The sequence below is a fragment of the Bos indicus x Bos taurus genome, chromosome 15 (genome assembly GCF_003369695.1).
Source record: "Bos indicus x Bos taurus breed Angus x Brahman F1 hybrid chromosome 15, Bos_hybrid_MaternalHap_v2.0, whole genome shotgun sequence".
Classification (NCBI taxonomy): domain Eukaryota; kingdom Metazoa; phylum Chordata; class Mammalia; order Artiodactyla; family Bovidae; genus Bos; species Bos indicus x Bos taurus.
The window spans coordinates 62646817-62673736 of record NC_040090.1 but is presented as its reverse complement, the minus strand read 5'-3'; the positions used below and the strand labels follow the sequence as shown (position 1 = coordinate 62673736).

Here is a 26920-nt window from a genome sequence, read left to right as displayed (position 1 = left end):
ACTTACAGGATTTTTTAAGTTGAATAGTATTCCATTGTATTTATATGCATTTTCTTTATCCATTGAAGACATTATGCTACGTGAAATAAGCCAGTTACAGAAAGAAAATACTGCATGATTCCATATACTTATATGAAATATTTAAAATAATCAAACTCATAAAAGTAAAGAATAGAGTGGAGTTTGTCAGTGCCTAAGAGGAGGGAGGAAAGAGGAGTTGCTAATCAATGGGGATAAAATTTTAGTTATGCAAGATGAATAAGTTCTAGAGATCTGATGTACCACATCAAGCCTACAGATAACAACGCTATGTTGTATACTTCAAAATGTGTTGAGGATACAGACCCTTGAAATGGGAATGCTATCAGCCTGTTGTCTCACAAGGCTTGCCAACTTGTGTTTTATTTTAAATAAAGGTTGCAATATTTTATTGTCAAAAAATGCTTTGAGGATAAATCTAACTGTTCTTACCAAAATTTAAAAATTTTAAACCCTCTCACAGTAGTCATAGCTGTACTTGGAAAAAACTCACAAATAGATTAGGAATACCAATTTATGAAAGTTCCTACCCAACATTCAAAAAAAAAAAAAAAACCTGAGAAACATCACATATCTGTAAGTCTACTAAAGGAGAATCTATTATAATCAATTGCAATCTTCCATTCAGTATTTCTTAAATGGAATGGAATGATCTCCCAAGTTAACTAAATTCAATGAGGAATTGTTGATTGCCTCATATTGGAAGTAAGTTTGTAAAAATTAAGTTATCTATGATGTCTGATTTCAAAAATTCAAGTTTAGCTCGAGAATATGTCTTCAAACTTCCACTTACATGTGGGTACAAAATAATGTTTGGAGAATTTGAGTCACTTGGCCGTGCAATTTCATGATTTTGCGTATGTCCGGCCTCTTCATCCTATCACATACTCATCTTCTCCTTGATCCCTATTTTCACGTTGAAAGTGGACACGCTTGTGAATCAGAATCCTGTAAAGCACCAATCTATACAAAACTAGTCGTTCTCTTCATGTTGTAGGGCAAGTGGTTCACCCTTCATCACATCAAGGGCGAGTGAGGGCTGCGAAGTGTTTTTAAAAGGTCTTCCCCTTCAGTTGCGCCTTAGTAAATCTAGAGAAAAGAGCCTCAAATCCCTTTCCTTCCAGGTCTTTTTTCTGGATTATGATTTACATGAAGAAAAAAAAAAAGAAGACAGTGGTGGTGATAATCTAAAGTGAGGCAAATAACAGATGTATTTTTGTCCCCCCAAACTGGAAATAAAGGACACAGCAGAATAAAGTAGATCATTAAAAAAAAAAAAAAAAAGACAATCACCCCAGTAAATAATACCAATGAGTGCAGTGAGCTCAGAAATTCTCAGTAACTCAGAAAATCACCAGGAAAAGGCAACCCCTCCAAAATGTGACTCGTGCCAAGGACTGGTGTTAGAGGAGGCTGGCTGGCTTCTAGAGATCCCATTTCATTGTGATGTCTGGTCCTAAGAAGAGATTGGCCTCCTTTGGGCATAGCACTTGGCACCACGTCACATGTCCCTGGGTTCTGATTGGTGGACTCTAAGAACCTGCTGTGGAAGTGCCAGGGGCTGATTTATCCCTGGACACCCAGCATCATGAGCAGGTACTCATGTACAATGGATAAGAGGAAGAGTGATAGGGTTAAAAAGATTTGCTTCTTTTTCTCAGAGCCCCGCTCTTCCGGACACCAAGCCTCCTGGCTTTGCATGTTTTGCTTGGAAGAACTGCGCTGCAAGCACAGTGGGACTACACTTATCTTCCCTGGCAGCTGGTCATGTTGCAAAGTCAACAAGACTAGTATAAGCTCCTTCCTTGAATGACACTGCCTGACATGGAACTGCAAGCTAAGGAGATTAATCTGATAAGAAATAAAACACTTCAGCACAGAAAAGTCTGAGCAAATCTTTATTGAAAATGTGTCCATCTTAACAGAAAACCTCAGGAAGAAACTTAGATGGATGGTTACAACCAAGGTATCTGACTTCAAGAAAAGAAGAAAAAAAAAAAAAAAACACGTCTTAAATCTTAGCAAATATGTCAAGTATTCTATTTTATTTCTTTGCTAGTTATGCCGACTTAAACTCCCTAATAGAGGCTGCTTCTGCACCTTCTCAAAGCTTCCAATAGTAAGTGGGATAATCTTGCATAGTGTTTTTTATAGGAAACCAGGGCTTTTGATCAAACAAGCCCGAGACTCCCTTCTCTCTTGCCTACTCACACCACTGCAGACAAAGATGGACATTTGTTATCTAAAATGTTATTTTAACCTTTTAAATCTAAAAAAGATTAAGTCTGAATAAAACAATTCAAGATATCTGTTTTGGGGACTTTAGGCAGATACCAGAAAGTTAAGTCAAAAATAAACCCAAAGCAGAAAAAAAAAATCCCAAAAAAAAAGGCAATTTTTCTCCAAAATGTTATTTAAAATGGTAAATCTATGTCATTCCCCAGAAGAGTCCACTACTTCTATATGGAGTCCTCCAAATAATGCTAGTTTCCCACGAATACGGCCATTGTGGGGAGATGAGCACTCTGGTGGCCACTGCGTTGGGCCCCTGCACATCTGATGTTTCTCCAGCAAAAAAATAAAAACAAAAATGGAAATGAAACCTTGCGGTCCTTCTGACTGAGGCTCTAGAAGCTCCAGGAAGGATGGTGCTTGGCGGGGAGGTGTTGACTCCACATAAGGGTGGTCTGTGGAAGTTCAAGAAGCACATTGGCCAGTGGTGCCACCAGTCACCATGGTCTCAGTGGATCTTGGCCGGCACTCAGCCCCGCCGGGTCTGAACATGGAAAGGCATATACATCATTCTGTTTATGAAAGCTCAGCTCTCCTTGCAAGTATCCTCAAGGAGAGCAGCAAAACTATCTATTAAAGCTATATTTTTCTCAAGTGCAGTCCCCTTCTTTATAACCAAGTAATTAAAGCAAACCATTCCTCAGTCCCTCTGCTCTCCCCTGCCCCTACGCCCTCCCCCAAGTACACACTCTAAATCCCCATCCCTCCTCTGTCCACCCCACCCACCCCACTGGTCCAGCCCCAACCCACTCTGATGTCCCTTCCCACCCCCCACCCTCCACCCATCACCTCGCTGAGCCCCAGGCCTTGAGACCCTGCTGCCTAGACTGTAGAGCTGGCCAAAGCTGAGAACAGCAGACAAAGGAGCAATTGTGGGAACTGACACTCAAGGCCTCCGGCGTTGGTTCAGCCCTTGGAGATGCTGGCAGGGCTGGTCTTCTCACAGGGCACCCCGTCCATCTCAAAATGGCAAAGCACGGGACGTCACTGCCTGCAGACGGCTCAGTGGGGCTGCTGCTACTGTGAAGCAGGGGGCACTGGAGAAAGGGGCCTTCTCCAGGAAGGGAATGTGACACAAGTGAAAACCCTGGGCCACAGAAATTAGGCAACATCTGGCGTCAAATCTTATCTTTAAAATCCCTAATTCCTTCCCCAAAGGGAACTGAAATGGAAAAAGAAAGAAGAAAGGGCGAGTGAGAAAGACGGGGAGGGAGGGAAGGAGGGAGAGAGGGTGGGAGAAAGTCTGGTTTGCAATTCTAGTTTGCGGTAGAAAGTGTAGTTATGAAATGGCAACTTTACGCAGAAATGAATCTGAGGGTTTGATCCCAGGCTCATTTTTAAATCCCAGTTTCAGGGAACAGGGTGCTGAACAGGAGGCTCTGGTGGGCGCCGGCCCTAAAAGCCTTCCACAGACAGCGTGTGGTTGAGCGCGTAGGTGTCGCTATCTTCTTCCTCCAAAAGCAGCTTGTCGATGGTCAGGGAACCGATGGCTCTCCTGGGGTCCTCGGCGTCCGGGAGGACTGGCTCGGGAATGGAGATCGGGAGCTGGACAAACTGGGGCCCAGGCAGGGCTGGGGCTGGAGGCTGGTACTGCAGGGTGGAGGTGGGCAGCGTGGACAGCGGCTGAGGCCACGGGAAGTAGGTGAGGGGGGCCTGGTGCTCTGGCCCCTCCAGCGGGGGCCCCACGGTGGGCGCGGCAGCACTCCTCGTCTGTGATGGGGAAGACACAGGGTGGTTAGCAGCCCGGGTACCCACTGCTCACCTCGGTTCTTGTGGGGATCTCTGTTTGCCTCACGTCAGCCCTGTCCTCCCATCTCATTCCAGAGGGCTCTGCCTTCCCCTGCACAAAGTCTCCCCCAAGGGAGAAGCCAGACAAACTTCCACATCCCTTTCCCTGTCACTCACTAGGTATATGCCCTCTCATACTTCCCCACCTGAAGCCTCTGTTTTCTGATCTGTAAAACAGATTACCCAAAGGACTGACATCACCAGGCTGAGCGAAGAACAGATGCTTTTCCAGATTTCATTGAATATAAAATGCACCCAGATTTCAGAGATATCAAAATATGTGTGCAGGGGTGACATACATCTTAAAATCAATGATAAAACAGCATATTAAACAATAAGCCCATCACACAGCATAGCAGCTGTATTGCCAAGTGGCCACTACTGTGCCTAGACACAAAGACCGTCCTGGCTCCACACAGCAGGTTTGGGATTCTGAGGACCCCTTGAGCTCAGCTCCACTAGCCTCCCATTACCTCATCCTCTGCTGCTGCTTAGCTGGGCCTCCTGTGCCCTTTCCAGAGACCTCGAAAGGTCAGAGCCATTCTCCCAGGCACTCTGTAAACAGTATCTTTCACCTACATGGCAGCCATCCTACAAATCCCAGCTCAAGCTGCCAAAACCAGGGCCTGGATACCACTGATAAGAAAGGAGGTAGGAGAAGACTGTCTTTGCATGGAATGATGTGTGTGTGAGAGGCCAAAACCTCCCCCATCACCCTCTGTCCCCTGCCACATTTCCTCCAGTGGCCGCTGTGTCTTGAGAATTAGTACTGTGTGTTCAGTCATGTCCGACTCTTTGTGGCCAACCAGGCTCCTCTGTCCATGGAATTATCCAGGCAATAATAATGAAGCAGGTTCCCATTTCCTACTCCAGGGGATCTTCCCTACCTGGGGATCAAACCCACGTCTCTTGTGTCTCCTGCATTGGCAGGCGGATTCTTTACCACTGGGGAAGAGCTTATTTCAATCTTCTGGGACCTTGCTGCAATGCATATTCTGGTACAGGAGGTCTGATCAGACCTGGATTCTGCATGTCTAATAGGATCCCAGGTGATGCCAATGCAGCTGGTTCAAGGACCACAGTTTGAGTAGCAAGGCTTTAGGGTATTTTTCTATAGAATAATAGAGCCGGAAAGGGTCTCAGGACTTTCAGCCTCCCAACAAAGCCTTATCACTTCTAGTATTTAAAAAATCCAAATGGAAATCCTACATAAACCTGGGCATTTCAACTCCCACCGCAGGTATCTTGGCTCAGGGATAGAATTACATCAACCCATCATACAGGTCTTATCTCCTGCAGATCAGGAGTGGAAATTGTTAGCTCTAACCAGCTTTGATGAGTTAATTTACAAAATGGCAAGACAAATAAATTATTTCTTAATAAATATGGTTTGTTTGATACACAGAACTTTTCAAAGCAAGAGGTGGGATTGATGAAAAGGATAAATAATGAAAGGAATTCCTAGTCCTGAAATGGTTGGGAACCACTGTGTCCACCACTCCCCACTCCCACCCCAGGCCTCCGATATTGAAATGAGCTGCCTGGGAAGGGTATTGAATGAACTGCTTCCCATCCACCATCACTCAGGTCCTACCACTGGTTTGCTGAGCAGCGGGTGGGCGTGGAGGGGGAGGGTCCTGCAACCCAGGCCTGGATGGTGCTTGAAGGGGAGGAGCTTCAGGATGACACTGGACCTTGAGGTAAACAGATGGGCTTGGGGGACCAAAGCAAGCTCCATCATCATGGGTGTGCTCTGCAGTGACTCATGAGAGCCCCGCTCTGCCTCCCACAGCCTCCCTTGGACTGGTGCTGGATATGGCTGTAACTACTGGTCTTTTCCCCTCTGAACACCTGGGGGCTTCCCATTCCTTTGGTTAAACAGGCAGCATTCACATAAAACTATTTCTCTTCCTTCCTACATTCCTAGGGGAGCAAACCCTTCCCTATCCAGCACTTGAAGATAGCACTTGGTTAATGCTGTTGGTCAACTTTGAGGCAATCATAATAACTCGTATCTATTGAGTGCTTTCTGTATTCTGGAAACCAGGCTGAGCTCAGGAAGTGTTCTAAGCAGCCTAAGTGCATCAGGCCATCGCTCATGACATCAACCCTTTCGTTAGTATTCCCATTTTACAGATGAGAACACTGAGATTCAGACCATTAAATCACTGTGCTTGGGGTCACATAGCTAGTGAATGAAGGGGCAGAGTGTCAGATGATCTGACACCAGAGGTGGAACTCAAAAAATTACCCTGCAGGTGGGTCTCTCTCCATCAAAAGTAGTTTTCTGAAAAGTTGTGTCATGTGTTGCTCAGCCTAGAAATTCTCTGAAAAATCCCATTATTGGGTGAATAATCACCCCCTAAATCATCTGAGTAGAAAGGAAAGGCTGGCTCTGGCAAGAGACTCTATGCAAACATCACCCGGTTCCCCATTCAGGAAAAACTGAGACCCATCCCTGAGACTCAGCATATCTGAGGCAGCAGGGGAGATAGGGCAGACCAGCAGGCAGGTGGCCTCCCTGGACCATTCAGCCAATAATGGGGTTTGTAAGAAAATTCATAGGCTGAGCAACATGTGATACAACTTTTGAGAAAACCATACTTTTGGTGGAGTGAGAACCACCTACAGGGTAGTTTTTTGAGTTCTGCCTCTAATGTCAGATCGCCTTAAGCCCCGCTCTGGAGGACAGGGTGGGCTTAGATGACCTGATTATCCTGGGCAACAAGAGTAAGGAAGGTCAGGGGCAGGAAATCAGCCCAGGTTCTACAAGGGCGCCATCCGCGTAAATGCCTTCGTGTGACGTACCGTGACGTTGGTGATGAGCGGCTGGGAGGCGTAGGTCAGCACCGAGGAGGGCCCCACGACCGTGTAGCTGGGGCACACAGGCTGCACGTACATGTCAGCCGAGTAGGGGCAGCTGACAGCCTCGTGGGACACGTACTCCGTGTAGGGCGTCCAAGGGGCCAGGGGCTGGAGGGCGGCCGGGGCGGGCTGCGAGAGCCAGCCCGCACACAGGGCCCCCTCCTCCGTCACTGTGGAGGCAGAGACCTCCATGTCAAGGCAGGAAGGACCTGTGGGAAGGAGGAAGTTACAGAGCTGCACGTGACGCACAGACGAGGGGCTGGGAGGAGGCCGGGGCCGCCGGGAGCTCTTACCCACTGTGGTGTAGGTCGCCAGGGGCTGGTGGGGCAGCACCACCTAGAGGGGGGAAGGAAGATGGGGTGCAGGGTTCAGCCACCTCCAGCGAGCCGTCTGCAGGAAGCTCGCGCAGAGGGTCCCAGGGCAGGAGAGGAGTGGGTGGAGGGCAAGAACCCCCCTCGTTGGAACAAGCACCTGCCCCACGATCCAGCCAGCACCACTTATACTTGCCAGGGAGTGGGTGTTTCCCTTGAGCAAGAAGGCTGTGCACTTAGGGAATCAGTCTCACCCTGTCCCAGGGGGACCCTCAAATCCTATCAGGATGTGTGAGACACCTGCTGCTCAAGTGGGATTCCTCACCCCACTTCAAGTGACTCAACTTCTTCTGCCCTGGGCCGATCTCCAGCAGCCACACCTCTGCGATGTGTGGTCCTGATGCCCTCACTGAGGAGCCCATGGAGCAAGGACATACACCCCGCCTGACCCCCTTGGACCACTCCCCACTCCCTACACACACACAGACACACACACACACTCCGATCACAGCAGCCCCCTCACCGCCGTCGGTGTCACCGATGCCCCACTGCTGGCATGGCCCCGTTTCCTCCGCAGCAGCTCCTTCACCGGCTCCTTCACACGCACGCCCTGGTACGGCCGGGGTGGGGCCGGGGCTTGCTCTGGAGCTGTGGCTGCAAAGAGAGCATCACTGGTACTCGTCTCCCTGTGCAGACAGCCCCCAGCCCAATGTGCCCGCTCTCCTCCAGGGTCTGCCTGCTCACCTAAGCTGTGCTTGAAGGTGCGGGACTACACGTGACTTCCTAGGACATTCCTCCCAGGGTTAGCACCGCTCCTGCCCCAAACCTTCTAGGCTCCCCTCCACCCAGAAGATTCAAGCTCGAGCACTGCAGCGTGAGCTCAACCCAATTCCCCAACCTTTTTGTACACTAAACACCACGTGGAGCCTGGTGGTGGCCAGAAGCTCTGTCTAGACTCCTCCTCTCCACCTTCTATGAAGGTCTCCCCTCCTCATCTCTACCAGTGATCTCCCAGGGTCAGGAGTCCCTCTCATTTTTCTTAACCTCTTGAGATTCTTCCTGACCCAAGACTACTACTATGACCCTCCTAGCTGACCACCGGGGCCCACAGACTTTGCTTCATCCTACAACCTCCTCAACACTTCCAGACAGGTTAGAATTCATCATAGGGGGCAGCAGAGGATGGCATAAGAGCAGGGACTCTGAGTCAGATGCCACAGGCCTCAAAACTTGCCTCTGACACTTTCTAGCTGTGTGATCCTGGGTGAGTCACAGCCACATCTCTCTGTGCCTCTTAACTGGCAATTTCTTATCAAAGGAGTATCGTTAAGGAGTCCCTGACACAGTCAATGGGAAGCATAATACAGGCTTCCCAGGTGTCGCAGTGGAAAGAATCCACCTGCCAATGCAGGAGACACAAGAGACGCAGGTTCAATCCCCGGGGCCAGGAGCTGCCCTGGAGAAGGAAATGGCAACCCCCTTCAGTATTCTTGCCTGAAAAACTCCATGGACAGAGGAGCCTGGTAGGTTATATAGTCCATGGGGCTGCAAAGAGTCAGATACGACTGAGAGACTGAGCACACACACACAGACACAGAATACATGCTTAGTATAAAATCAGAGACAGAATTAGGGGCTTCCCTGGTGGCTCAAATGGTTAAGAATCTGCCTGCAATGCAGGAGACCCAGGTTCGATCCCAGGGTCGGGAAAAAGCCCTGGAGAAGGGAATGGCAACCCACTTCAGTGTTCTTGCCTGAAGAATTCTATGGTCAGAGGAGCCTCGGTAGGCTACAGCCCATGGTGTTACTAAGAGTTGGACATGACTGAGCAACTGAACACTTTCACTTTCACAGAATTCAAATACAAGCATTCAAATAAATCTGTAGTCTGCTATGTAATAATTAGTAATCCCTTTTTAGCTATAAATTTCTTATGCCCCTAGCTAGACTATAAACTTCCCAAGGTGAAAGAGTATACCTTATTTCTCCATATCTTCCCAATTAGCATGTCCATAATAAACTTAATAAGTTATTGATTGATTAATTGGTTGGATGGTTTCTCATCCAACTCATTGTGCTGCCAACTCATTTTCCCTTCACCTTTCCTGGACATTCAGAACGGGCTGCAGTGAGTGCTTCCTGGGTTTTCTGTGGCCCCCAGGACAAATAACCAAAGGTCACCCATATGCCTGGGGCCAGAGAGTATCCAGCTTCATCTCTCAGAGAAGGTTCCCTCTGCCTTTTGTCATCAAGGCCAGGAAACTGAAGCACCATGGGCTGGAACACGGGGCTTTCCCCGACCAGGAGAGCAAGGCCAAAGCATCTATGGCTGGCAGTGACAGTCTGCCCTTCCAGATGGAAGCCTGGCGCCTTGGACCCCTGGAGGTCAGGCCTGGGTCAGCCCAGAAAGGCAAGCAGCACTGGGCCTTCAGCTCACATGGCATCACTGATAAGGGCCCAGGGACCTGGGCTCTGAATCAAAAGCGCGGGAGCCCAGATATCTATTAAACCCGGATCCGCAGTGCTGCCCTAACCGAACTTTGCTCAGTAAATACACAGCTGATAACACCCCAAGCCTGACCAGCACCAGACCTCCATCCCTGCTCCAGACACAACATGGCCAGGCCTGGAAGCCCAGGCAGAGAAGCAGGGGAAAGAGGGAAGGGGTGTCCAAGAGCTGCAGGAATACATACAAGTCAGAGGACCCCAGACTCAGATACATTCACAGGGGCTTCCTAACCTGGCCAAGTAAGCTGAAGTGACTGGGGAGTGCTACAAAACACAGATGCCCAGACCCTGCTCCCGAACAGTCTGATTCTGGGCGTTTGATGCGGGCTTCCGAATCCGTATTTATAAATATCACTCAGGTGATTCTGAAGCTCTGCTGGGATTAGAATCACTGCTAATTCATCCCTGATTTCCCTTTAACATCCCAATAAGAGATTAAAATTATCTTCTTTCTAACATCCCCTGTCATAACAAGGGATCCTTACTGATATTCACTTATTCTTTCAAATATTTCTGGATGCTGGGAAGACAGCACTGAGCACGACAGATGTGGCCACTGCCCACACGCATCTTGCAGTCTAGTGGGACAGGTGAATGATAAAGCAGTTATAACTTGTGAAATTCAGGCTGAAGCAGGAGTGTGTAGCAGAGAAAGCCAGCCTGGGACCTGCATCCTGGGACCCCTGTGCACCATCACCTTTGTTTAAGCAGCAGTGACCACAGACTTAAGAGCCTAAGATACCTGGGCTATTAGTTTCTGGTGGAAAGGTCTCAGTTGACTTACATCCCGAGCCTCAGTTTCCTCATCTGTAGAATGGGGCTAATAGTTCCTGTCTCACATGGTTCTTGTGAGGATTAACTGAAATAATACATGGGAAGCTTCCAAAGCCACGTCCAGCATGTGGTCAACGTTCAACACATGTTATTATCCTTCCTCCTCCCCACCCACATCCACCTTCCTCTCTAGAGTGCTACTGTCAGAAAGCTCTTCCTCCTACTCGACCTGCCTCATGGTGACAAGCAGCGTTTTCCCGTGCGTTACTTTCTAATGAAACTCACAATTCATGATCCATTTAAAGCTTTCTCATGGACAGAATGAGGATCATAATGGTTTGCATTTGGTAAAGTAACTTGAGAATTACATGTAAATGCTTAGAATAGAGCTTACACTGAGACAGCGTTAAATAAATGTGAGCTAATACCATCATTCAGAGAAGGCAATGGCACCCCACTCCAGTACTCTTGCCTGGAAAATCCCATGGACCGAGGAGCCTGGTGAGCTGCAGTCCATGGGGTCACTAAGAGTCGGACACGACTGAGTGACTTCACTTTCACTTTTCCCTTTCATGCATTGGAGAAGGAAATGGCAACCCACTCCAGTATTCTTGCCTAGAGAATCCCAGGGATGGGGGAGCCTGGTGGGCTGCCGCCTATGGGGTCACACAGAGTCGGACACGACTGAAGCGACTTAGCAGCAGCAGCAATACCATCACTGATATTTGTAGCAGGGTCCCCTCCCAGCAACTGAAGACAGATCCCAGGTGCCCTATAGAGTGGGAACAAACATTCCATTCCTTCAGCTATTTCTTTTTTTGGATTCCAAGAAAGAGTGAGAACATTAGAATAATTTTTTGCAAACTAAATTAACACAATAGAAGTGGGGAAAATAATAGGCAGAAAGCAGCAGGCACTGGCTGGTGATTTTTTAAAAATAGCCAAATTTTATTATTAATGTTTGAATTGCCATATGTTGATTGTGATTTCCTCCCATAGTATCAAACATCGGTGTATAAATAAAAATTAAACCTAGATTTGCAAAGAGCTTTGTGTTAAGACAGCCATAAAAAGCAGCCACTGTGAACCCATGTTCTGACTGCCTTTGTGCTTCTTCTCAGTGATTAACAACTCACTGAGGACAGGGCTCATGAATTTTAACCTCTCTCTGAAGTGCTTCAAGATGTGGTAAAATAGGAATATTGTTCGTGTTTGTCTCCTCTGAGCAGAGCTAGTTTGTTTCCGTTTGTAGTTAGTGACGACCTCTACAACTGATTAAGAGTGATTCCCATGCTGTTTCCTTCAGCTACTTCTTAATGATGTGTTTTGAATCCCTCTAACCTTCCTTCTGTCTGCATCACTCCAGCACAAGTTCTGCCACTTCCCCTTATGAAGATGCCAGCGGTGACTGCAGGCCCCAGGTGTGGCCTGACACGGGGTAGGGGCAGGGGGGCTGCCCTCCTGCACTCTGACCTCCCATTCTCAGGGTTACTCACAGCTCCAGCAGACTGGTTCACACCCATATCACTCAACCTACACTGGTCTCTGGTTGAGTTTCTAGCTATTCTTAGGCAGACAGTGCGGCCTGAGGCCTTGTGCATTCGGGAGAAACTTGAGGGATAGAGTTATTTGGGGGTCTGATCACGGTGGTCACACTCTTCATTCAGCTGGGGCATAAGAAAGGTGCAATCTCCCACGCACACACCTCAGACAGGTGTACCGTTCAGCCCCCTCTGATCTGCTGATACATTTCTTGGGAAGGGCCAGGGGGACTCCGGATCCCACTGCCTCCCCGGAAATGGACACGGGGACCTCCAGGCTGCAAAGCAGCCACCTGGGCACTTTCCGCTTCCTGGCAAGTGAGAGCTTCCTGCCTCCTGTTGGTTTTGAGTCAATGAACAAAGAGGGCTTGGGGAGCTGCTGTGAGCAGAGGTCATCACACTCTGAGGTCTGGACTTCCTCGGAACCCACAATGTCAACAGGTGTGCCCTGGGACAACACCATCTGGAGAGCAGTTTCGAGGTCCCCACCTTTTCCAGTCATGAAACTCCCACAGCTCCCAAGGACCTCCTGGCTGTCCACCCAGGAGTCCCCAAGCACTGCTAAGGAATTCTGTCACTGCTGTCAGGGGAGCAGGCAAGAGGGAGGGTGCTTCTGACAATGTCTTGGCAAAGTGCCCGTGAAATATCAGAATCCGAAGCCTCAAGACAATTCCCACAGGACCCCAATGGCCCAAGTGTATTTGCAAGGTGGAAAACCTGCAGTTGGCATCTTTCACACCAACCTTTGTGAAGCAGCAATAACCATCTATAATTCCACAGTAAACTCTGGACTCCCTACTGCCACTAGCATGAGAAATGAGCCCACAAACAGAAATTTGGAAGAGGAAAATAAGTTTGTCTGAAGTCATGATTGCTTTGCCTTGGGTCCTCTGGATCCCTCAATAAAATAACTAAAGAAAAATTTTAAGATTATCAAAATAATTTCCTCAGATAATAAGACTAAATAAAAGAAGAGCCAAGGAATGTAGAACTGGAGATGAAAATAACACACGAGCAGAGATGAAAGTCTAATTTCCCAAAGCGGAGTTGACCAGAGATTTTCACAGCCCCCAATCGAATTGCAGGTACAGGTAACACTCTCAAAACCTAAGTTTTCTCACCATTTATCCTGTGGTTTGAAGACCCTTTACGTCTCTTGAGGGTATCCACGTGTCCAGCACTGAGAAAACTCTTTCCACCTAAACATAAGCCTCTTGACTCTCATGGGGAATCTCCAGTTTTAGTCTGAGAAGTTCAGCCATATTATCTTTCCACCACTACAAGTGAGTAGGCAATGTTGTTTGGGAGAAAAACAAAACTCATTTACAGAAAAACCTATGAATTAGGCCCCACTGAGGGCTTCCCTTTTCCAAAATGAGCAACGAAAAAATCTGAAGGTATAAAAAGTCAGCAGAGGCTATTTCAGTTCCCCCTGCCACATACCCGGACATGCTCCACATCACAAAAATAAGAGTCCTGCAGCTGCTGTTCCACTGGAAAGCACAGACCATGACAGAGTCAAGCCCAAGGGTCACCTGAGAGGGCACTCTGGCTGCATGTGGGCCCTGGGCTTGCTTTGCACCAAGCTTCGGGAACATAGGATTCTACTGATTTAAATAAACATGGCCCTTGGTTCCTTGATGAGGTATAATAAACATCACCAAGGAAACATGCAAAATTGCCAGCACTTGTTTATTTAATGACCCCATGCAAACCATGTTCACACCACAGTAAGAAAGCTACAACTAAAGAGGTAGGTCCCAGTGAAGCCAACACCCAGGCATCTCCTGGGGCAGCTTTAAGAGAGCCCTCTTCAGGCAGGAGGTACCTAGAACAGCCCCCAAGATATTCTTGAAAGAATGCTCTTCTCCCAGCCATTGTCCGGTCACAGATCTCCCATGAGCCAATGGGGCCAGGCCGTGAGCTGAACCCCAGTCGGGACCGCTGTTGTAAGAGATTCAGGGTGAGCCTACATGTCCATCATCAGGGAACCAGAAAGGGGAACCCATCCCACCCATCTTGACAATCTCTCATTGACAGTGCTTCCCATTTACAACTGACTGGTTGAAACTCGAGGATGCAGCCACATGAGGCCATTTTGAACGACAAAAATTTTCTGGCCCAAAAGGACAACATAACCCAGTATTGATCACTCCAAAATAACCACAGTACATATTACGCTCTTTTGCTGATGAATCTTTAGTAATATTTCAAAACATAAAAAAGGACCCACTAAGGAGAAACACAATAATTTTTTTTCTTTATTTATAGCAAAACCAAAACCAAATAATTGGACAACAGGCATTCAAGGCATTCAAAGCCTAGGGCTAACCTAGCTTCTAACTAAAAACAAAGTCATAAAGGTTGCTGACACTTTTCACTTTAATGAAAAGAAGCTTATTTGTGTTCTTGACCTAAGATAGTTGAGGACTCCCGGGAAAGCTTAACTCAATTCAGATAAAGGATTATTCATATCCTTAACTGAACACTACTGCAAGTGTTGTTGATGAAGGTCTGAGTCATATTTTTAAATTTGTTCTTTGCATTCAAGGACAATGGCTGATTTTTTTTTTTCCTAACTAGAAGAAAGAACTTGGGTTTTGGCCAAAGATTGGACTTGACATGCTATAGAATGGTTTTCCCACCCAGTTTATACTAGACTGTAGTTTACTTTTCTCTTTTAACATCTGCTAACAAAGAGATCACATATGCATGTAAATGTAGGCTTTCTATTCACTAATGTCTGGACTGATAAAGACCCTGGAGCCAGGAAACAGCAACATGTCACTCACATACTTTAGCAATCTACATAACAGGGCCAAGGAGAAACACAGATGGACAACAAAGGTGGCTTTACAGGTGTACACAAGATGCGGGACAGTGAACCCTCAATTGAATTAGGATTTGATTGAAGGCAGTTGGTCGCCAAACAGGAGTGAGTCTTCATGTGCAGACTAGGGTGTCTCCATCAGGAGATCTCAAATATGGAAGCTGAGCCCATGTTCTCTGGTCCAGTTGCAGAGGGAAAGGGAAAGGTCAGTATTCCCGCCCTCCCACCCCCAAACCTCCTGTGTCTCCATTCTAAGAGGCATATTCCCAAGAGCCCCCACAGAGCTCATTGAGCAACCATAGGCAGGTCATTGAAAATGCATAAAGAGGTCCACAGTCACTTAAGATGACTTACACTTGGGATGACTATAGAGTCCCAGATCCAAGGGGTCTAGAGGCCAAGTAATCCGTATTTGAAGGAAGCTAAATTCAGCACTGAATGGACACCCACAGTGATTAGACTCCTCCCAAATTCCCAGGTGGTACTAGTGGTAAAGAATCTGCCTGCCAACGCAGGAGACTTAAGAGACACAGGTTCAATCCCTGGGTCTAGAAGATCCGCTGGGGGGAGCATGGCAACCCACTTCAGTATTCCTGCCTGGAGAATCCCATAGACAGAGAAGCCTGGCGGGCTACAATCCATAGGGTTGCAAAGAGTAAAACATGACCGAAGCGACGTAGCACACCCACACCTGAATTATGTTAAGCTTAAGTAGAGAGCCCTACTACCCAGAGCCCCCTCTCATTCACCAAGCTCCTGTCTGAACATTCTACTCAGCAGACTCAGAACTCCCTGAATTGTCCCAAAACTTGTGGATGAGCCACCCATGACCTTGGGTGGAGTCAGCCACATGACCTCTAGTGTCAGAACCTTCTGACTCTTTTCTCAGAGGCTCTACTGCTGAGGTGTCCCTCCCCGAGAGTGCTCAGCATCTCTCACCCAGCCGTCCACCCTCCTCCAATCTTCCTGCAGATCAAGTAGAGCATGGAAGGCTCTTGGATTCTGCTCTTGACTCCCAGAGACAGTGTCAGTGTGAGGCCTTTGTTTTTGGAGACTCAGGTATGTTGAGTGCAGGGCTCCCAAAGGTCTGTGTGTTTCCTGCTCATGATCTTAACTCCCAGGAGCTCAGAAATCACCACTCTCACCTTTGCATGATGTCCCGTGGCTCACAGAGAATTTTGACACAAATGCTTTCACCACAACTTCTGAAATAGACAGGGAAGTCTTCCTCTCACCCTCCTTTTCACGGATGAGGAAAGTGATGCTCAAGAGATGTTCAGTGACTTGCCCATGGACTGCACTTGTAAACAGCAGTGTCATCAACTAAACCCAGGACCTCTAATTCCAAGTGCAGTCCACTTCTGCCTCACATTCTGCCTCCTCCCAGACCAGGGAAAATCTCATTTATTCCTCTGGGCGACACTGGAGCTTGGTGTCAAATGGTCCCCTGCTCAGTTCTAACCTTCCTCCCTCCGGGCTGGGAATCTGGGCCTGCACCACTCCCTCGACTGCCAGTTCCCGCAAGAAACGACATCTCCCAGCTGAGGAGGGAGAGAGAAGTCCATGAGAAGCTTACCGGCAGCCTGCTCACATGAGGAGTGGCGAGAACTGAGACCCACACAATTCCCCGCAAAGTTTTATTTTTGGTATTTTCGACTGAAATGACAGCGGATAGGTTCACCTGAGAAACCAGCTGCATCTGCCCGCCTTTTACAGAAACTGGGGTCACCAGAGCAGAAAGGGCTCCCGTCTCACATACCGTGTCTCAGGGTGCCAAGGAGACCCCTGGAAGAGGGCTCTTTAAACAGGGCAGAGCAAACCACGTCCCTGCCATCATGGAGCTTACCATCTAGGCCGGCAGAGTATGTAGACTTCATCAGATCATAGCACAAGCAAACCTAGAATTACAAACTGGGACAGAGCTGCATCTGCCTCACAGTTGAAGTGTTCTGGGCTTGTTTGGCTCGTTTTCACCTCAACTTGGTTCGGTCAGGCTTGAATGAGCAGCAAGTTGGGGGCCCCTGTCTCCAGGGGCTGTATGAAGAGGAGCGTGTTCGAGCACAACTGTTCTGTCTCCAGTACGGTTCTGGGGTTGGGCTCAGCCCACACCATACATGGAAGCCTGACTCCAGATAGAATAAAGTAGCCCCAGGCAATCAGGATCCTTCCTCAGCCTAGGGACCCTGGACGAACCCCAAAGATGTTTCACTTATCCTGTCCTGGCAGATTAGTCCCCTGGGGGAAGACCCAGACCTAGAAACTCAGATTCCAAGATGGAAACCAGCTGGCTTCAGGAGTTCCAGACAGTCTCAGATCTAACTTTCTGACAGTCCTATCTGCAGGAAGCCTTTTGAGTCTTCACCACAACTCTCAGTGAAGTTAGAGACCACCTCTTTCTAACGGTGGACTCATATCATTTAGGAAGGGAAGAAACACCTAACGCAACCCTAAAATCTTTGGCACTGAAAAGCGGTGCGGTATTATTTGGAACTCAAGCAGATCTAGTGTAGAATGTCTACTATACAGCTTATCACTGTGTGACCCTTGACAAATAATGTAAACTGTGTGCATCTCATTTCTCCATTTGTGGCATGAAAATAATGATCTCCATCTCATGGGAATATCATGAGGATTGCATGAAATTAACCAAACACCTACTATGTAATAGGTTTTTAAGAAATGGCTGTTTCTCCTTTGTTCTCAGCCAAAACTCTGTGGCCCTTCATCATCAAAAGAGTAGCCTTGGTACAGTGACCCTGACGTGCCCTCATCCAGCTGCATCCTAATACTGAATGTCTCCATCCTCAATATACCCAGGGCCTTCTCAACCTGCCTTCATTGTATTCCTGGGAGTCATCCCTCAGATTCTTGGACCTGATGTCCCCAGCAGCAGGATGGCCCTGTTCAGGAGACAGGGAGGGCAGTGATGCTGCAGAGAAATTGATCCAAGATCTCACATGCAAATAGAGCATGCTTAAATAGAGAAGAGACAAGAAAATCCTGGCACTGACCTCTTGTAAAGATATCAGGAGCTGAGCAGAAGATCTTTTTTAATTCCAAAGCTATCAGAGGATTAAATTTGTGGCATATTTTAGTTTTTAAGGACTACTCCAGGAAGGAGCACCTTGGAGATTTTTGAGCGGCAGACAGAGTAACATGTATGTATCTCTGAAAGGACAGGGATGCAGCCATGACTGAGGCCATTGTCACAGATACATCTTTAAAGGGCTAGAAGCCTAGGAGCACATTTCACATGTGGGATGGAAACATGGAAGTATATGACGGAGGGCTCTTTAGTGAACAGAGAGGGGAGCTTTATCACCTATTCGAACAAGACAAACTTCTGGCTGACATATTGAGTACTGCCTCAGCTTTATCTAGAGCAATAGGGATCAAAACAGGGGAAGGGACCTACACTGAGAGCATTAGACCACACCCAGGGGTGATCCAACCCAGGCTTCTCACCCAAATTCTATAGCAAGGCAGGCCCAGAGTTGTGGAGATGGAGCAGAGGAGACAGATACATCTTCCCTCTTTAGTCTGAGACCCAAAGCCTGAAACTAGAATTGCCAGTATAATCTAGAACAGGAAAGACCTATAGTTAGAAGCTGGAGGAGGTGACATTCAGTTGTTTGTTCCTTGATTTAAGCAATATCTAGTTTGGGATTTCTAAGACCAAAGGGATTCCTATAAAAAAAAAAAATTTTCCTGAGACCTTCAGGTGGGGACAATTTCCTTGGAGGAAGGACTCTTTAGACCCAGCATCAGCTATATATTTGGATCAGACCCAAGTGTCCAAGACATAAGGCTCATTGTGGCCCCGGATACAGCCTACATGAGTGAAGGTAGCCCTAATAATTGACACATGATGTGACTGTAACTGCCAGTCAAAATGAGCTTTTGTTTTAAGTCTCTGGTTTACTAACTGGCAAATTTATGATGTGGGGGAAATCCCTTGTGAAGGATACTGAAAAAGTTAGAACAACAAGCTTGGGAAAGACATCACTTGGTCCAACTTTGAGGAATGTACCTCTTCCTTATTCACAAGGTAGCTACAGAGACTGAAAACATGACTTTTCATGGCTTCAAAGCTTCCTGGAGACGAATACAACAAGTTCTACAGTGACTCACTTTTCTCTAGGAGTGAGGTCCTTACCCTGGACGTATTTAAACCAAGGACCTGTCACCAGCTATCAGGGTTCTTGCTAAGAGTAGAGGACTGGTCCAGGGCAGAATTGTCAGGCTGTGATCTAAAACTCTGGAATAGAGTAAAGGTGCCTATAAAGTGAATTTTTTGCCGAGAAAGGGAAGAAAGTGGGGGGGGGGGGGGGCGGAATCTGGGGGTGAAGGAGCAATCAGAGCTCCAAGATCCTCCACAAACTGCTCCATGTTAATTTTTGTATCAGAGTTCTTCAGTGATTTTGGTTGGAATAAAGGAGTTGGTGACAAAAATGTTTTAGACACCAGCATACAGAGCCTTGGGTTTCCTTCCCAATGCTAGTATTTCATGTTCTAAGATGCCTCTTCTGTCCCCAGAATCTAAGCAAGAAGTCTAATCACCATTTATTCTGGAGGAGGCACATCGGAAGCCATCTACATGCTCCACGACACCTTCCCTGATTCCATTCTCCTCTCCCTCCTGCTGAAGATAACTTATTTCATTGGTTGATTCCTCTAGCTGGAAATAATCCCATTATTGGATGGACTCAGGCTTGCATGGGATGATCAATGGATGGTTGATTTTCCTTAAATCCCCTTCTTTCTAGAGTTGGTATTGCTTTCATCCAGCATTAAAACTTGCTTCTATCTTCAACTCTCTTGCCTCCCTTTTCCTTCACTTCACTATCTTCCCAGCGTTTCTCAGTCCTGGAAGTCATATCAATCCTTGTACTCCTCTTCCAATTAAATGTATGATTCTTGCTAGAGAATCAAAAAGGAATTCAGCTTTTCTTAAACATGATCAGATCCTTTCTGGTCCCAACACCTGGTCTGAGTATGATTCTGGTATGTAATTCTTTGGCTACCTGCTCTTCCCAGAAAGTGATACTAATGAAACCATTACTAAGAAAAGGAGGCAGCACATTGCTGTTTCAGTTTTCGGTATCATTTGTGCTATTTCTTGCAGACTTCAAGCTAGATTATGACACCTCAATTCCAATCTTGTGAATTTAAAAAACAAACACAAGTTTGCCAGTCAGTACAAGCCTGCCACCATTCCCCCTTACGAGGCTGGTAGGAAATTGCAAGCCCAAGTTCCAAATTTGGTCACAGAATGGCCAGCTTCACCATCAGCCTTGACTACTAACCCCATCATGAGTTACAAGATAGGAAATATGCATCCTGCTAATTCACACAAAAAAGGCAGAACTCAGACGTCATACAGACTGTAATCTAGGCTTAGCTGCATAAATTTTGTCCTCAGAGGTAACGTGAGAGAGAACAGGAAAATAATGACAGTTAACTAACAGCTACTGAGTGTTAACTTAATGCCAGGATCAGTAGTAAACACTTACCACAACCCTATGAAGAACTGCATTCCCATCGTGCGTATAAGGAAATGGCAGCAGAGCAAGGTAGAGGGACTCGCCAGCATCATACAACCAGCGAGGCAGAAATCCAGGATTCAAACTCATATCTGCCTGCCCCAGGGGCTAAGCTTTAAAACCATTAAGAGGAAAGAAAGAACAGAGCTGTCACTCTCTAAATCAAAATAATCCCCTAAACCTGGCTTTCCATGCCTTATTTATACACACACACACACACACACACACACACACACGTGAAGGGACACCCTGAGTTTTTCAAAGTCCAGTTGGTTCAGAATGAAAGAAGCGCTGAGAAGACAAAAGCCTGGGCTCCTAGCACAAGCTTCCACACAGAGCTGCCCAGAAGACACATTGGCTCTGTTATTCTGGGGAGATTCTAGGTCCTTCCCTCCCCTTTGAATCTGCTATTGCAGTTAAAATATCTGCAAAGAGCCCAGTAAAGGAGTATAGCAGGAAAGCAAAGACTTCATTTCCTTCAAGCTGAAACACATGCACCAAAAATGAGTTTTCAAAGTGTGAACAGACATTTGCCAGCTGGTGTGCTCCACGTGCGTCATGGTCCTTTACCTAACGTGAAAGGCCTGTGCTTCTACCGAGAGCAGGCTCCTAAGCCCCATGAGTGAGACAAGAACCTTTGGTAGAGAGACAGGACAGGTGAGCAAGACAGCACTCAGGGTAAGTTACTAACTCACCTTTAAGCTTTGTTTTCTCATCTATGAAGTAGAGCTTAAAACAGAACCCACCTCATGAAGTTTTCACGAGGATTAAACGAGATAATACATTCAAGTGTGGCAAAGACTGGTGGTTGCCACACCCAGCACCTGCCCTTTCCTTCCTTGCTATCTACCCCTATGTTTTGGAGGATTGACAACGTGCCCAGCTAAACAAGGACCCTATTCTCCCTCAAAGATAGGAGTGGCCATTAGATGTCGGCAGAAGTTGTGTGTTGGTGGGGAGAGGCCATGATAGAGAAGCATGATCTTTTTGCCTTTCCCTATTCTTCTTCTTCATGGTCTGAAACACAGATGTGATGGCTGGAGCTACAGTGCAACTAGAAAGCAAATTTGAGGACAAAGGCCACATGCCAAGGCCAGCAGACTAAAAAGACAGAAGTAGCCTGAGACTGTTGGCACTTACAGCTTCCATACAACCCTGCAGACTACTATGCACCACTTCCATGTGAGAGGAAGTATACCACTTTCCTATTTATTCAAATCCATGCATTTTCTGGCCTCTTCAATAACAGTCAAATGCAATCCAAACTGATCAAACAGGACATCTGACAGACAGCATGGCACCAGGTAAGCACTCAGCACCCCATAGCTGATGTTTACTCCGTGAAAGGATTGAACCTGCTATGCTCATAGCAATGCAATGTCCAAAAGTATATCAGAAGCCGTCAATTTCAGCCTCCAAGTCAGTAGTTTCTCAGCTTGACTGCACATTAGAATCACCTGAGATGCATTTGAAAATACGTATTTTTTCTTTTGAAAATAAGTATTTATTTTTAATAAGTACTCATGAAGACTCAGAAACTCGACTTGGAAAAGGATTTTAGTCAAGTTCAGTCCCCTTGCCTTCAGCCAAGAAAAGAGAAGTTCCATTTTATAGCTGGCCAACTTGCAGCCCAGAGTGTTTAGGTGGCATTCTCTAAGGCCCCACACCTAATTACCCAGAGACTGGAAAGTGGAATCCAAGTCTCCTTCCTGCAAGAAGAATTTTTGCCATAGCCTCATACAACTAGCGAGGGCCAGGGAGACCCGGCATGCTGCAGCCCATGGGGTCGCAAAGAGTCAGACATGACTGAACAACAGCAACAACATATAACCAAGACAAGAGGGTTTCAGAGGAGGTCTCTCCATCCCAGGCCCACTCTTATCAAGGAGTTTTTCTACAAAAATGAGAAAACCACAATGTTGTTAAGCATTTCATAAAGCTGAAAATTATGTTAATGATCCCACTTAGCAACATTAGTTGGCTAATGATCAATTAGCCAACTTTGGTTGTTTGGCTCAAAGTGAGAAATCGGTGGACAGCTTCATTTAGTGGGAAATAAGCTACTTTAGAAATAAACTAGAAGGTGAAAAACAACCTAATATCTTTACTTTGTAATGAGAATGTTTAAACACAAAAATTTATAGGACTTCTAAGTGAATTAAATGCCCAGGTATTTAGCTAATAAGTGTGGACAGCCTTGATTCTTTTTTGTGTCTCACAACAGACCAGATATGCAGCTTTGAATCAGAAGAGAGCTTTCAAAACCTCTGACTCAAGAACTTTGGAGCTGTTAGAGGGGGACAAGGTTGGCCTTCTTATCTAGTTAATATAGGGAGAAGAAGTAAAGTGTCCACCTTGAAGACATCAGTTCTTCCACTGATTAATCTGTATGTTTAGCTGATGTGTGTCACTTACTTCACCTCTTCCTGTGCAGTGAATTCTTGACCATCTTTTGGATCCTAATTGTCTTTATCAACAAGAACCACCGAATCAATAGATAAACTTGGTAAGAAGCAAGGGTGTTTATTAGGCATATTACTAAATGTTTTAACAGAATAGAAATATTAGAAGCAGTCCACAGACTTAAATTACTCCTAGTCATAAGTTCATCTGAATTTACGCAGGAGAGTTCCAAATACTATATGTATATAACAAGTTTTTCTTCTCTTTAACTGTACTTTTAACTGCTCTCAAAAAGTTGGCTATTTAGAGGAACCTTGGAGTAAAGTATAAAATTCTATATTACGAAGAATTTTGAGATCTGAATTTATCTATTTGGTGAATGTCTGTTCAAGTTATCTGAAAGTAAGTATTCATGCCATAATAATTTCATAAGAAGTATACCCTGTTCTTAAGATGCCTCCTTGAGTGCTACAATGAAGGAACATCAAAGCCAAATCTATAGGACATCAAGTCAAGCAGCCAGTTCAAAGAAAAGCAGTCAAGCCATTCTTTTGTTATAATGCAGATCTTTCTCTAACACGAATAACAATTTTAAAAAGTCATTCAATTCATTCATTTTCTAACAAGTAGGGTTGAATCTACTATACACAGTTCCATCGCCTTTAAGAAGTCAACCAAGTCAAACTTTTCAGCATTGTGTAAATCATATCATCAGTTGACCGTTAGCTTTATCTCCCATGAGTGTTGTCATTGTACAAGCCCCCAGTAACTCAGAGAAATGAACACCTAAAGTCCTACCCAAATCATTTTAAACCCAAAGGTCAGAAAACCTTATTTTAAAGGGCCAGATAGTTATGTTTTTTGTAGGCTATGTGGTCTCTGGGGCACCTACTCGACTGTTTCATTGTATCAAGAACAGAAGCAACCCTAGACAATATGTAAATGAATAGACATGGCCGTACCCCAATCAGTTTTTATTTACAAAAACAGGTTGTGGGACTGATTTGCCACTGAGGCCACAGTTGCAGACCCCTGTCTGATTTAGACCCTTGGAAAACTGTATGTAGGTCCTATCAATCAAAAATCTTTTGATATGCCTTTTAACTATTCTAATCAAAGTATGGAAAATGACTGGAAAAGATTTGGCATAACCCTAAATTACTCAAGACGGGAGGTGTCCCAGGAGGGATGGTGCTCTCATACCACTGTCATTAATACTCAGGAGACTTGATGACACTTTCCCTATTCTCTACTTTTGTTCTGACAAAAACCTTGTAAGGCAGGCATTAGAACCCCATTTTCCAGATTTGTAAAAATGCGAAAAGGTTAAATCATTAAGCTGCAGAGACAACTTTCAAACCCAGACCTGTCTCACCCCATCGTGCCTGCTGTTTCTACAGCACTGTTACTAGCTGGCCTTAAGAAGGGCTTCTTGCTGGGTAGACGTCAGTTCTTCACATCCACGCGGGACCTGCTGGACCCAGTGCAGAACATGAGGGGAGGAGGCGGCAAGTGGATCTGCAGGGAGCATGACTTCTTTGTTCAACTGACCAGTCAAGCAAATCGCAGATTCATGGCTGTGGCTTGAAGATTTCTGCCTCTGTGTGCCCACAGTTAGCAGCTGATCTGAACCAAAGCCCAACTTCACATTTAGGCTACAACCAGGGGTCACGGGCCAAGTAGGGAGGAGACAACATCTACAAAGTGAATGTTTTCTTAACCCTTTCCAGAACCCCATAATACAGTCATTTCAGCTCATGCCTCGAGGGTGTTTTCTGAAAAAAGAAAGTGCCTTTTCAGCACTCTTGGTGTCTGATTTCAAATTCTGACCTTCTATCAGGTGATTCTAAGTGGGCTGACAATGCTGCCCTGTTTTTACTGGTTTTCCCACAGGGTTTAGTCACCCAGGTACCCTCAGTGCCCTAGACGAGGGCCTCACTTGGGGTAAGGGGGTGGGTCCAGTGCCCAGGGCCTTTCCCAGTTTCCTTTAAAGTGCCAAAGAGCAATTAATAAGAATTTTGATTATGTACAGATGAACATGTAGAATCATTCACCACAGGTATTCCAAGGACGAACTTACAACGTGGTCTCCCTGGGGATGGAGTTTTGCTGCACCTGACTGACCTCCAGGGAGTGAGCAGGAAACACGCCTCTAGCATCCCCTTTAAAAAGAAACTGTTAATCTCTTAGGAGAAGTTAAAGAAGGAAAAATGCAGGGTGTAACCAAGAACGGGAAATATGGCAGCTCATGTACACAAGGAAGCAACCCATATCTCAGGCACTGAAGCAGAACCACAGCAGACAACATCATCTCAACGGCGTCTCAGCTTACTAAGGGTAGCTCTGTGGAACCGGTGGGTATCATTTTTACCCTCTTTTACATATGAGAAACCTGAGGGTTAAAAAGAAGAAAGTGACTTGCTCTGAGCAGGTAAGAACCAAGGCAGAAGTCCCTGCAGGGGCTCACATAAAACCCACAGACTGAGCTCTAAGGGTCAGGGTCAGGGCATATGGAGACTCAGGAGCTCCCAGGAGGGACATCATTGCCCACCTGCCACCATTAATGCATTTCCACAGGGCCGTCTGCCTTTGCCCCCGAAGGGGAGCGTCTTGCTCCATCCTTCTTCTGGGAACAATAGCCACCATCCATACTAGAATATCCCTAGGTATCTTGGAAGGTTTCTATAATTCTTAAACCCAAATTAGAATTCACTTCTTTTCATTGAAGAAGAAAAAAAAAAAAAACTGCATCTTGCCAACATCAAACAATGATGAGACTTCACAATCTCAGAAACTTTGAAATCGTTCCTTCACATTACACATTAACAAGCTCAACTCTTGGAGAATTTACACAAGAAATAAAGGAAACAATGAGCTGCTGATAAAGTGACTGTAAGCTATGTCTAAATGAAGGTATGTTTTCAGAACTTCAAGGGCTCCAATAGACTATCTTGTGTAAAAAAATAAAGCTCCCTAATTTATCTTTTTATGTAAACCTAGGTTCTTTTGTATTAAGTTCGCTTGAGGTAGAGTGTACCTGAATTCATTAAAAGGCATGTTAAAGACCTAAGCATCTTTAAAAAGACAGAGCAAATTTTTGGTACCTCTTTCTTGAGAGCCCCAGGAAGGTTCAGCTCTCATGAGGCTATTGAGCTGACTTTGTTTTTCTGAGAAAGGAATGCTGCCGAAAAACTCTGTGTGACTTCAATTATTAATAACAGGAGTGTCTGTTCAGTCCCACATGTGGAAAATAAAGTTCACAGATGTTCCATCCAACTCCAGGGATAAACACTAGGGTTCCAGGTAAACCCACGCCCCCTTGTGCAGGAACCCAGGAGCCTTGCCACAGGAGGCGAAGAATGACGGGAGGCAAGATAGGAGAGCAGCTGAGGACAGGCTTGACAAGCCAAGTTTCCACATCCTCCCCATGCAGTCAGTGACACATTGTGACTTTGGCAGAAAGCTCAGTAACCCAGAGAGGAACGGGCCCACGGAACTGAACCACAGGCTGAAGAGTAGCTGTTTATAAAAGTAAAGCCACTCAGGTAAAGCACTCCACTGCCTTCCCCTCCAAATTCTGTTCGGTGAATCATCAGCTGCCCTTTGTTCACCACAGTGATTCGTGTGGGAGAGAGGATGAGCTGTCCCACCTTGGAACACTCGTTCGTTCCCCTCCAACCTGGAAAATCAGCATCACTTCTGACAGGTCGGTTTCTCCACTGGGCTCCATCTCGCCCACCTCGTCCTTCTGCCGCCCTGGCTGGGGACGGGGACCCACTGCCTGTCACCCCAGCACCTCCCGGCTCAGGCTGCCTGCTGGAGCCCGGGCCCTCCCTCGCCGACACGGCTCCGGCAGCCACGGGCCAAACCACTTACGTTTCTGCCAGAGCATGGCCTGCGACAGGATGTTGCCTTTTCTCTTTGAAGCAGACAGTTTGGCTTCTTTAATGTGAGACCCGGGTGTGCTTGCCTCCAGTGGAGCCACCGCCTGCTCGGAGGCTGCTTCCTCAGCTTTTAAAGGCTGAG

At 46.4% G+C, this 26920-nt stretch overlaps 1 protein-coding gene across 1 annotated transcript; it reads right to left on the bottom strand.

Moving 5' to 3' along the window:
- Positions 1-1924: 1924 nt before the first annotated feature.
- On the bottom strand, positions 1925-26920 carry POU2AF1 (POU class 2 associating factor 1). The gene is made up of 5 exons (XM_027563798.1): positions 26771-26920; positions 7819-7949; positions 7278-7320; positions 6928-7193; positions 1925-4041 (listed from the first exon to the last, which is right to left on the bottom strand). The coding sequence occupies exons 1-5, from the start codon at positions 26784-26786 to the stop codon at positions 3727-3729; spliced, it is 771 nt and encodes a 256-aa protein (XP_027419599.1). The 5' UTR covers positions 26787-26920; the 3' UTR covers positions 1925-3726.